An 11,400-nucleotide genomic window follows, 5' to 3' on the forward strand; every position below is an offset into this window, starting at 1 on the left:
CCTCGCTGTCATGCGAAAATGTTTCCTCGATATTAGGACTAAAGGGATAATCTTTTTCAGTGCACCGACCCTGGGAGCAGACTCAATGCAACAATGAAAAAAAAAATGGAAAAAAAAGAGGCAGAGTGTGTGTGTGAGCGATTCTCCGGCTGTCTCTTGTTGAAATTCTCCCCATCCTCTTCCTCTTCTTCATGGGAAAATTCAGGCCGTGGGAATACATGTGAAATTTCGATGGTGTCCGGGAACAGGCGAGCAGCAGCGCTGGAAAGCGACATCAGAAGCAGTTCGAGCAGCAGAGCAAAACACCCCCTTCCATCCGCTTCCCGATATTCCCATGCCTCTTCCCATGCTACATATTCCCCATGACACTTCCAAGCGAAAAAGAATTCTAAGCCAGAGCGAGAGGGCCTGAGTGTTGGACTGTTGCATATCGCTGGCGAAGGGCCCGCACAGAGTGGGCGAGTGCAAGGGAGACGACTGCTGTTGGCCCTTTTTATGTTGCTCCCCTGGACTTTTGTGCAACATTTTGTGGCCTCTGCCCTAGCGCACAGATTTTAACGGAACAACTTCGAGCAGGCGAACAGTATTACAAACTCAGCGATGCAGCATGTTGCATGTTACCATCAAGTTCTCCCTCCAAAAAGTGATTATCTCGCGAGGCGAAACTCCGATTTTTCAGCTAACAAAGGGCCAAGGTTATTTCCCGAGGCCATCATTAGGGTAGAAGGTTTCGTTTCGATTAGAAATTGCAGCAGGCAAGCAGCAAAGTGCAGCAGGTAAATGAAACAGTCCAACATTCAGTCGGACTGCCTCCTCCATTCCCCAGTTCCCATTCCCCATCGCCATTACCATTACCTTATGCCCATTCCCCATTCCTTGGGCCCATCGTTCCTCGAAATGGCTAAAATTAACTCGTCAGCAATGAGGCGGTTAATACCCTTCAGTTTTACCTGCTCACCCTTCCTATGTATCCACAACTTACGTCCAGTGTGACCTCTACCTATAATGTTGGTATCCATATCTACAGAAATCATCTATAAGGTTAAAGTCACTTTTAGAAACATAGATATATGATGTTTTCATGGTATACCAATGATAAAATATTTGGGTATTCGGATTGTCATAAACATTGGAGTTGGTTTAAGGGATGTTTTTTAAAATTAATCATTTTGGTTGAAATCAATTGAATGGGAAATCAAAGGTTAAATAGCATTTAAACAAATTTATTTTCAATCCTACCAAGTCATTCCCAAAAGGGTTAAGACCATTTGCAAGGGAAGTGTATGCCAAGAATTATGTTGCCCTTTTTGCTGAGCCAGAAGAACGGCGGCAACAAGAACTTCTTTATTTTTAGCCATCGGCAATGGGAACACGGCAAAAAGGGGAGAGTTGGTGGGAACAAGAATGGGAATGGTAGAAACTAAAAAAAGAGGATGGTCAAAAAGAGGATGGGTTAAGGCGGACCGGAACGAGTCTTGGGTAACTCAAAAAGGATTGTAGGAACTATGGCTATGATTTTAAGATACATTATTAAGAAACGTACTTGAAGCGAACAAATACATAACATGGTATTTTACTTAAGAGTTGAATGTTTAAATTCCCGTGGAAGTTAGTGTCCTTGTCTTAAAACGACACCTATGATATTATTTTATGACAAAAGTAAAAGTAATATATTCTTTAAGCAAGAATAATTGACCTTTTTTGTGTTTTCATATATTTGATGTTTTAAATTTATTTTTTTTTATTTTAACCAATTAATTATTATTAATTATTTTTTATTTAACTAATACAAAAAAGTCTTTCTATAAGCGTAATAGGGACTCGATGCTTGGTATAAAAGATAGATCTTGAACAATTTTAAAAAGTTTGTGAATTAATCTTAAAAAACAATACACAAACTGAAATTTAATTTATTGCTATATTTGAAGATATAATCTAAATTGTCTGCAATGCTACAAGACTATAATAACCCAACTAAAAAAAAGCCCGGCAGTTGTAACCAAAATTTTAAATTAAAGATTCGCGCACTTGTGCGGGTTGCAAAACAATCGATAAATGATTAGCCACTCTGTACGACGGCAGGTGAATGTCAATTTCTCTTCTTCCTTCTGTTTGGACCCCCTCCCCCCAACCAGCTGGCTTATTATTATATTTCCTCGCCGTTTATTTTATTTTCGGTTTTGTTTAGTTCCCAATTTGTTTTAATGATCCGTTAATAAAACTATGGATCAGTTGTACCTGGAGATCGAGATCAGTACTCAGAAGGAGACCACCATCTACACCAGTGTCTCCTCGTTCCTGGCCTTGTTTACGTACAAGTTTCTGAACGATCCGAAAAATGTGCGGGTGAACTTCGTGTCCACAAAGGTTTGAGATTGAATTTTTATAAGTTGGCTTAGAGAAAGCATGTTAATAATCTCTCCCCTAAGATCGAAGGTGGTAAAATAGCTTTAAGGAGCTCCCAGCTGAGGAAGGAGCTGACTGATCAGCACATCACGTGCAGGGAAGCCGCATCGTTGCCCGCCATCCGAAATTTGAAACTTCCTATTTATGAGAAGGATGGAAATACCTTCATAGCAGGAACCTGTGCTGTGTGCAGGTTAGTCCTCATTGAACTTAACTTATTTATTACATATATGCTTATTAGCTCGCTTTAACTCTTAATTCTTGTATAAATTCTTAATAATGGAATATCTTCAAATATATTTCTTTAATTTCAGGGAACTTATAGCCAGGCAACCGAATGAAGAACTAAAGCAACTGTTGGGCTTCAAGGGCAGCTGCCTTTTGGCTCCGTCTGAAGCTTCGATTTGGACCAGATTCTGTGAGGTGGATGTAGTGAACGTTGTCAGTAATCTTCACAATGGTCTTATTCTGGATTCTGTCCCACCAGAAGTGGTGAGATTCGAGCAACATATGAACGAACCAGTCAGGATGCACAACATCTATAAGCAGGCCAGGGAGCAGGCCAATCAGACAGAGAATGGCGGCAAAGTCAAGAAGCGGGAGCGAGTGCAGATCAAGTGCACCACACCCAAGGAGGAGCTGCTTATTGAACACCGATTCGCCGAGGGCATTAGCTTCACAATTGCTGATCTCATCTTGTATCCTCTATTACGGATAGTCTTCCAGCATTGCGGGCAGATGCTGCCTCATTTTCCACTCACGAGTACTTGGTTTAGTGAGGTCAATATAAATATTTAGAGATTAGAGTGGTACCTAAAAACTATTCGTTTCAGATCGATTCCTTTGATGACAAGTGCGCCAAGATCCTGAAAGAGCTATATGCGCCACAGGCAGTAAGGACCCCTCCCGGAGACCTCGGAATCCCCGACTGCGAGGCCACCAGTCTGTACAAAGCCGATCCCAAGCGATACAAGCCCAGGAATCGCATTTACACCAGTCAGGTGGAAGTGGAAGCGGCACTAGGAAAGCTGTCCTCGCTGCAGCTGCAGTTCAACTCGGATTCGGAGCACACCTACGGACAGCAGCTCATCGACTGGGAGCAGATCGAGCCCACACACGCCAAGAGTTCAGCATTGCCCAAGGAGCGACTCGAGCGCAAGCGGCAGCAGCTGGAAAACATGGCTAACGCGGTGGTTTCCTTGGCGCAGCCAGGCGATCGTATCGTTGACTTCTGCAGTGGCACTGGACACTTGGCCATTCTGCTTGCCCTGAAACTGCCAAAATGCACCGTTATTGTGATGGAAAACAAAGCTTTTTCTCTGCTCCAAGCCCAAAAGAGGACACTCGAACTGGGCCTGAACAACTGTGTCTTCTACCAATGCAATATAGATTACTTTGTGGGAGGATTCGAGATCGGGGCATCTCTGCACGCTTGTGGAACTGCCACGGATATCGTTTTGCAGCAGTGCAGGAGAGCCAAGGCACACTTTGTTTGCTGTCCCTGCTGCTATGGATCCCTGCAGCCAATGCCACACATTTCATACCCTCTCAGCGAAGCGTTCCAAAGAGTTTTGGGCACAAAAGACTACTTGTACATTGCCCATTCAGCAGACCAGGCGCACGAGATGGGCACCACCAACTGCAAGCCGGAGATCACGCTGCAGGGACTCTACTGCATGTCCGTAGTGGACACCGATCGCCAGCTGCAGGCGGAGGAGGCGGGATACCAGGTCATCCTCACGCGCTTGAAGCCCGAGCAGTGCACGCCAAAGAATCACCTGCTAGTCGGACGTTTTGTTAAACAGAACTGAACTTGGAAACTGCCACTGATACCCAAATAAATGCATTTTTAATCCTTTTTAAATCTGGTCTTCGACGGGGGCAGGCCGACAAATGCACTTAATTTGATCCGATTTTCTCTATTGTTTATTCTCTCTTTTTAACCACTTTTCAGACTGATTTTATAGTTTACATATATAATTCTCCATATGATGCTTCTCAAGCTTAATATATTTGAGTGAATTGTAAATGAATGTTTTCCGCTTATCAACAGGCTAGTTATAGACAAGGTATCAGGATGGAATCACCGCCTCGCAGGGCCAGGACCAAATGGAGGACCGAGCCACCTTGCACCTTGTAGTCCGCCGCGGTTTTGTCATCATTCCTGGAATGGGATTGCATACGAAATTAGTTAAGCTCAATGACTAATAATCCAGAAGAACTCACATTTGCTTGCCGGAGAAAATAAGACGCTGTTGCTGGGGCGGAATGCCCTCTTTCTCCTCCACTCGCTCCTTGATGCGATCCACCTTGTCTGTGGGCTCAATGTCGATTTCGATTTCCTTGCCGGTCAGGGTCTAGTGGAGTACAATATATATTTTCATTAATATTATTTTGGAACCATACAAATACATTGAAACATCCCCGGATTTTGTTGTTGTTTGAAGTGACGCTCGGCTTTAATCCGTCGACATCTGAGATTACTGTGAAAATACTTTTGCCCCCACTTACCTTTACTTTAATCAACATATTGTGTGTGTTAAGCGAGCCGGTTCTGTACAATTAACAAATTATCTGAAATTTTTGCAAATCTCCACAGCTGGTTCTTTTTTTGGCTGTCACTTTCGGCGTTAGTTCGACTGGGCTGTCAAAATATCGATTATGCTATCGATGGCTGTTCAATCGATTGTCTTTTTTTATAAAAATATTATGTATAAAATATACATAAAATATTATGTATAAAATATACATAAAATATTATGTATAAAATATACATAAAATATTATGTATAAAATATACATACTTATAATATATATATATATATATATATAAAATATTTAAAATTATATTAAAATTATATGTTATAATATATTAAAAAAACATCGATAAGTGCGGGCTCTGTGTCGAACTGCTGTCGAACTGAACATCGTAGTGACTGGCAATTTACAGCGCTATCGATAGTTTGAAATAGGCGGTTTTAATATTTAATATTTGAATTGTAAACGTAACAGTATTTGGTTATTGCCCGCCGCAGTGAGCATAAATACTAAAACAACATTATAGTAGTCACTCAAAATAATGGAAATATAAATATAATATATACATTTTTATTAAACAATTTTCTTTTTAACAATCGTAACCCAAAATAAAAAATCGTAATAATCGTACCCTCTTTATTAGATATTTTTAAAAATAGTTTAATAATAATACACTGTGAGCTTTTGTCTGTCTTTTCTTTATTAGTAGTTTTAACTCTAAGCCTTACAAACTAACTAGATGTATTTACAAGACTAATTTGAAATGCATTTTGTTCTGTTTGATGTTACTGAGATCCCCAGCTTTAGAGTTCGCCTCTAGGAGAGTTTCTTCAGCTTGTTCCAGTCGCGAATGGCCTCGCCGATGTGGCGGATATCCCTCGCATAGGTGCGACAGCATCCTCCAATAACCTTGGCCCCCAATTGCGCCCACTCGGGTACGTAGTTCGCCAGTGGAACGCAGTGCTCCCTTCCCTGCCAGCCGTTGACCACGTCGTAAACTTCTCCACTATTTGGGTATACCACCAGAGGAATCTGCTCATCCACTTCGCGATCTCCATTCAAACTTTTGAACAGTGGGGTCACAAACTTTGGATGCACGCAATTTACACCGATGGCCATGCATTTATCCTGGGCATTTCGTTCGGCCAATAAGTCCCAAATGGCATTGGCGGCATCCGCAAAGGTCTCGCCATGCGCCAGGGTACTCTCATCCTTGCACTGGAAGGCCACCCAGAACTTCACCTCCGGATAATCGTCGCACAGCATCTCCACCAGAGCTTCCGCCTCCATTTGGCAGGGAATCGTCTCGATTGCCAATGCATCCACGCCAGCCTCCAGACAAGCCTCGATCCTCACGCGATGCCAGTCCGTGATCTCCTTGGCGGGCACGTAATCGGCATAGCTGCCGGTGTATTCGGAGCCATCGTGCAGGTGGGCACCAAAAGGTCCAATGGAAGCAATGATCAAGGGGTAGCCTGAAAGTACCAAAAAAATTTTTTTAATTACACAAATCGGAAATAAAAAAGAACATTATATCTATTATTTAATCAATAAAATATTTTAAATACATATGTATAATTTCTAAAAATTTAAATTAAATTATTAAAGAAATCATCGATTAAATCATAAATATAATAAAAGTTGAGAAAGTTAAAAAGAAAAACCAAAAGATATGAATCTAAAAATCTCAGAACCGTATACAAGCAAATATAATTGTTGAATAAATATCATTTTCAAGTGTGGTACTAATTAAAAATTAATTACTCCAGCACAAGTTATAACGACATGAGATATGATTTCAGCAAGATCTGGACTTACCTTCCGGAACCGCCAGCTGGGCCTGATAGCACTCGGTGAGATAGCGTTCCTTGGCGATGTGGGCCAAACGGACCGTGTTCCTTATCAGCTCGATGCTCTGCTCTTCGTCCAGCTCCAGATACTCCATGTAACCCTCGACACTGGACTGATAGGTGTTGGTTAAAATGATATCGGCTCCATCTGTTGTTGGCAGGGAAAAATTTCAGTTAGTCTGTTGCTAATTGCTTCTGGCAACCATGTGCTCACTCTGCAGGAAATCCAGATGGGTACTGATGATGGCCGCCGGATTGGTGGCGTTAAACCTGGCACTCCACAGCGGATCCCCATCCACTGAGTTGCCCACATGGACGGTCATCTGGGTGCCGAAGCCGCCATCCTTTACCAGCACGCGCGTCAATCCCATGATTACAAGGTTTGCTGAAAGCAGGAGGGTCCATGCAAAATTATTTATTAGTTATATACGTCAGCGAAATGAGAGATAATTAATATGTATTTATTCAGAGGGGTCTCTGTTATATGAGCTCCGACATCTGGGCGATTGCCTATTGAATTCATATTGATCTGAAACAATGTTGCATCAAGTGCTGGCTTTGGCACAGTTGTTTACTAATTGGATCATACAAACTTATCGCTACTTTCTAGTTCAACGAACTGTGCAGATCGAAAGACCAGTGCACTCACAACTTAATCTAAGAAGTACATTCGAGAATGTATTACTGCATTTTATCAGCCACGTTAGGAATGAACTAATAGATACTAGTTTGTAACTTAAAATTCGAAAACAGAAAAATCATCTTTTTATTTATCATTTTGATATTAGGAAAATTTTAAGAAAGGTCATACATTCATATGAAGATTGCAATATCATAGAGTATACAAAATAAAAACGTTTCGTTTTCCTGTTATTCTGTTCAAAATAATAATAATGATAGAGAATTTCAAATTTAAGCTTTTAAAGAAAAACGTATTTCTAAAAATTATTCATGTTTAAAAAAAATCATTACGATATATTTTAAAATTGATTTATAAAAATGTGGAATAGATATTGTAGTTCTTATATATTTGAATACTTTAAAATTATTTTATTGTGATTTATAATTGTATCAGTCTCTGTTCTTCATCTGACTTTAAATTGGGACCTTCATTACAGAATTGGGTCACTCTCTGGCAGAGAATCTGGCAGCCAGTCAGCCACATGCACACGATAATGTGCCGCACTCACCTTGGAAGCTTATTTATAGATCTTGTAAATCGTTAAATTCAATATCAACTTTATTAGACGCTAGACTGGCTGTTTATCAGGCTTTTTGTTTTCTTTTTCACAGAACTCTCGGACTGTTGAATACGATCTGTCTCACTGGGTGCTCGCCAAACGATTAAGTGTTTTACAGCATTTCGAGGGGCTTTTATACCTTCCGGCCAGCCACTCAGCTGTGCGGCTTATCGGGGCGAAATTAATAAATAAAATTTATAACAAAACAAATCGGCAAACACAAACACGAGAGTGCCCCCACCCAGTGATACTTTGTGGTTGATAAGCCGGGTGCACAGCTGCCAGACGCTGGCCAGCCAGATTGGATTGTCCGGATTGACTGCGTCTCCTCCTCCACAAGGCTGATGAAATCTACGGATCGTCGGAGTGCGTGGTTCAGTTTGCCGAGTCTCGGGATTCGACTTCGTCTTCTCGGGATCTCTGCCAAATCGACTTCGATAACCTCTGGAAACCGCGTAGATCCAATACTCAATATGTATTTGGTTGTTGACTTTGCCTTCTTGAGAGAGTAACAGCGGGTGCGGGTACTTCAAATAGCATAAGATCGTGGTCCGAAAACAAATTAATTTAAAAACAAAATAATTTATTGCATTTCTAATGGTAAACAAGCAGAAAAGAAAGCTAATGTCATGGACCTCCGATTTTTAAATAGCCATCGTAACAAAAAAGTTTGCATACCTCAAAGGCGCTTTCGTTTTTTGCGCATTACTTTACACTGTATAACTTTTGGTTTCTAGATGCAACATTTTTGTTAAAGAGGCTACTAGGTCGAGATATAAACTAAAAACATTCGCTTTCCTTCTCTTATAAGATACAGCATGCTTTTCTACATATCTTGGGCATAAAAAGTATGTTTAATAGCTTAGGACAAGATATTGTAGTATTCATTTTTAATGTACAAAAGTATAATATTAAAAAATTAATGAGATCAGACTTGGTAAACTTTTTCATTAAATGTTTTTTTAATATAACAAATTTTTATAGTTATAAAAGTGTCAGAAATAAGGAATATTTTTTGTTCCCACAGAATACAAAAGTAAATTTACTAAATTAGAGTTCAGTTATAGAAATAGTATTCTTACTTACATCAATACAAATTTTTTTTTTTATAAAATTTAAAGTCGATAATGAAGAGTAAAAACGTAATAAACTTTATTTTAAAGGACAAATGCACGTTGATGTATAAAATTTGAATCAGAGATTTTTCTGATTTGGATTTCGACTTGAATTGAGCTAGGTTTGCAAAAACAGTCGCTGGGTGACCGCCAGTCCCCGTTCCCAGCCCACTTGTTTACCTTTGGTCCGTCCGTTTAATCTGTTTTTGTCTCCCAGCCCAGCCGTCCACGCTTTTTTCCACTCTCTGCTGATTAGGCAGCCCATCTGATCTGGGTACAAAAAATGTACATATGTACTTAGCAAACTAAATAGGTCTAGGTCTAGTCACACGAAACGGCTTTCGCGTTAACGACAACTCAGCTATCAGTGCTCGGAGTGCTCGACCGATTACGACTTTATGTTGAGGCTATCGACGTACTTGCGGATCGCCAAAACATCCGTCGGATAGACTCGGCAACAGCCGCCTACGATGCGAGCTCCCAGCTGTATCCACTCGGGCACAAATTTGACCACTTCCTCGCCGTTTCCAGTCCATTCGCCCTGATCCGCATCCCAAATCTCGCCGCGATTACTGTAGACCACCAGTGGGATACGATCCGGTCCGGCAACTTGCGTGAGTGATGTTAGCAAAGGTGTCACAAATAGTGGGTTCACACAGTTGACACCGATTCCAAGGAGCCGGTGGACAGCCTTCTGGTTTTGGACCAGCCGCCATATGGAGAGAGCTGCCTCCGCAAAGGATTCACCACTCGCCAGATTTTTCTCATCCTGAAATTATAGATCAAGAGTTAGTTACCGATAATCTTAGAGTGTCATATTTACTAGTTGCTTTAATTTAAATATTGTATTAGTAAAAATCACAAGCAACGATTTAACATTTGAGGTATGAAATGATTATTATTATTATTATTATTTATTGTTTTAGGCTTCCTAACGCTACAAGTTTTAAAACTTATAAATTACAGCGCTAGTCACAACTGGTAAACATATTTAAATTTGGACAAAATTGGTTCTTAAATCTAATGACATACATTGTTACATTTATTGTTGAACATTTAGATAAATAGAAAGATAAATAGAATGAATTATCCTTTTTTGTAACTAGGTAATACAATTCAAACCCTAATGGTATCTAGTATAACGGAAAAAGGAAAACCTAACGATGATAAGAAGTGGTACGTCCTATTGTAAACATATACAATTTCTGATCCTATTTTGTGACACAAATACAACAGAAATCACTTCAGCGCTTAGTTGTATACAATTTATATTGTTGCACATAAGAATCTTACGCCCGAATATTTTCTAAAATGTTTTCAATTTTATTGGCTGAAGGTGCGATCGTCACTAGTTTTTTAATTCGTCAAGAGATGTTTTTGTTTGATATTATAGAGGAAATACTACAACGCAATTACTCACCTTGCATTGAAAAGAGACCCAGAATTTCGCATCTGGACAGTTTTCAAGTACAAATTCTGTAACTGCCTCCGCTTCCATTTGGCAGGGAAGAGTTTCCAGGGCCAATCCATCGACCCCAGCGGCCAAACATATTTCGATTCTGGTCCTGTGCCACTGCTTCAGCTGATCCTTGGTTATCGTGTCCGCATAGTTGCCGGAATACTCGGATCCATCGTGAAGACATGCTCCATAGGGACCTATTGAGCCCAATATCAGGGGCAGAGTCGTTTCCAATCCTGAACCGGTTTCTGTTAGGTACTGTTTTTTGGCCTCCTTCGCCAGTTCCACACTCTTTTGGATCAGTTCCTCACCCCGATCTTTGGTCACGCCCAGGTACTTGACAAAACCCTCCACACTGGACTGGTACGTATTGGTTAAAATAATATCCGCTCCATTACGCAGAAAGTCGAGATGTGTTTTAATCACAGCCTCCGGGTTTGTGGCATCAAATCGGGATCCCCACAATGGATCTCCGTCCACTTTTTCGGTGACATTCTTGGCCAGTTGCGATGAGAATCCTCCACACTTTACCAGTATTCCTTTGATGCTCCAGTTCCAACTGCTGTTCTTCTCCATGGCTTCTCTGGCCTACGTGTTTTGCTAAACTAAAGAATTTTCTCAGAGCTACCAAGCCGATAGGACTGTATTTTGTATCTGACAGATACGTGATATTGTGAGTTTTGTTGACTTGGAATTTTATGATTTTGTCGGATTTTTTGCTTGGGTTGGCAACTTTTCCGCTTATCTTGTGTGAGTTTTCACAACACAAAAACACACCTACACTTTTGCACA

The 11,400-nt window shown here is 40.6% G+C and overlaps 4 protein-coding genes across 4 annotated transcripts; 1 reads left to right on the forward strand and 3 right to left on the reverse strand.

Moving 5' to 3' along the window:
• Positions 1-2,114: 2,114 nt before the first annotated feature.
• LOC108021656 (glutathione S-transferase C-terminal domain-containing protein homolog) lies at positions 2,115-4,270 on the forward strand. The gene is made up of 4 exons (XM_017090469.4): positions 2,115-2,367; positions 2,430-2,599; positions 2,721-3,186; positions 3,240-4,270. Exons 1-4 carry the CDS (start codon positions 2,224-2,226, stop codon positions 4,215-4,217), a joined length of 1,758 nt encoding a protein of 585 aa, XP_016945958.3. The 5' UTR covers positions 2,115-2,223; the 3' UTR covers positions 4,218-4,270.
• Positions 4,271-4,309: 39 nt separating this feature from the next.
• Nedd8 (Nedd8 ubiquitin like modifier) lies at positions 4,310-5,075 on the reverse strand. Its single transcript, XM_017090470.4, has 3 exons — positions 4,918-5,075; positions 4,633-4,763; positions 4,310-4,570 (listed from the first exon to the last, which is right to left on the reverse strand). Exons 1-3 carry the CDS (start codon positions 4,933-4,935, stop codon positions 4,465-4,467), a joined length of 255 nt encoding a protein of 84 aa, XP_016945959.1. The 5' UTR covers positions 4,936-5,075; the 3' UTR covers positions 4,310-4,464.
• A 550-nt stretch (positions 5,076-5,625) lies between these two features.
• Positions 5,626-8,157, reverse strand: LOC108005161 (homocysteine S-methyltransferase). Its single transcript, XM_017068338.4, has 4 exons — positions 7,984-8,157; positions 7,008-7,178; positions 6,762-6,941; positions 5,626-6,418 (listed from the first exon to the last, which is right to left on the reverse strand). Exons 2-4 carry the CDS (start codon positions 7,162-7,164, stop codon positions 5,760-5,762), a joined length of 996 nt encoding a protein of 331 aa, XP_016923827.2. The 5' UTR covers positions 7,165-7,178; positions 7,984-8,157; the 3' UTR covers positions 5,626-5,759.
• Positions 8,158-9,162: 1,005 nt separating this feature from the next.
• On the reverse strand, positions 9,163-11,355 carry Bhmt (Betaine-homocysteine S-methyltransferase). The gene is made up of 2 exons (XM_017069583.4): positions 10,570-11,355; positions 9,163-9,918 (listed from the first exon to the last, which is right to left on the reverse strand). Exons 1-2 carry the CDS (start codon positions 11,182-11,184, stop codon positions 9,538-9,540), a joined length of 996 nt encoding a protein of 331 aa, XP_016925072.3. The 5' UTR covers positions 11,185-11,355; the 3' UTR covers positions 9,163-9,537.
• Positions 11,356-11,400: the final 45 nt, after the last annotated feature.

Source organism: Drosophila suzukii, chromosome 2L (assembly GCF_043229965.1).
Source record: "Drosophila suzukii chromosome 2L, CBGP_Dsuzu_IsoJpt1.0, whole genome shotgun sequence".
Taxonomy (NCBI): domain Eukaryota; kingdom Metazoa; phylum Arthropoda; class Insecta; order Diptera; family Drosophilidae; genus Drosophila; species Drosophila suzukii.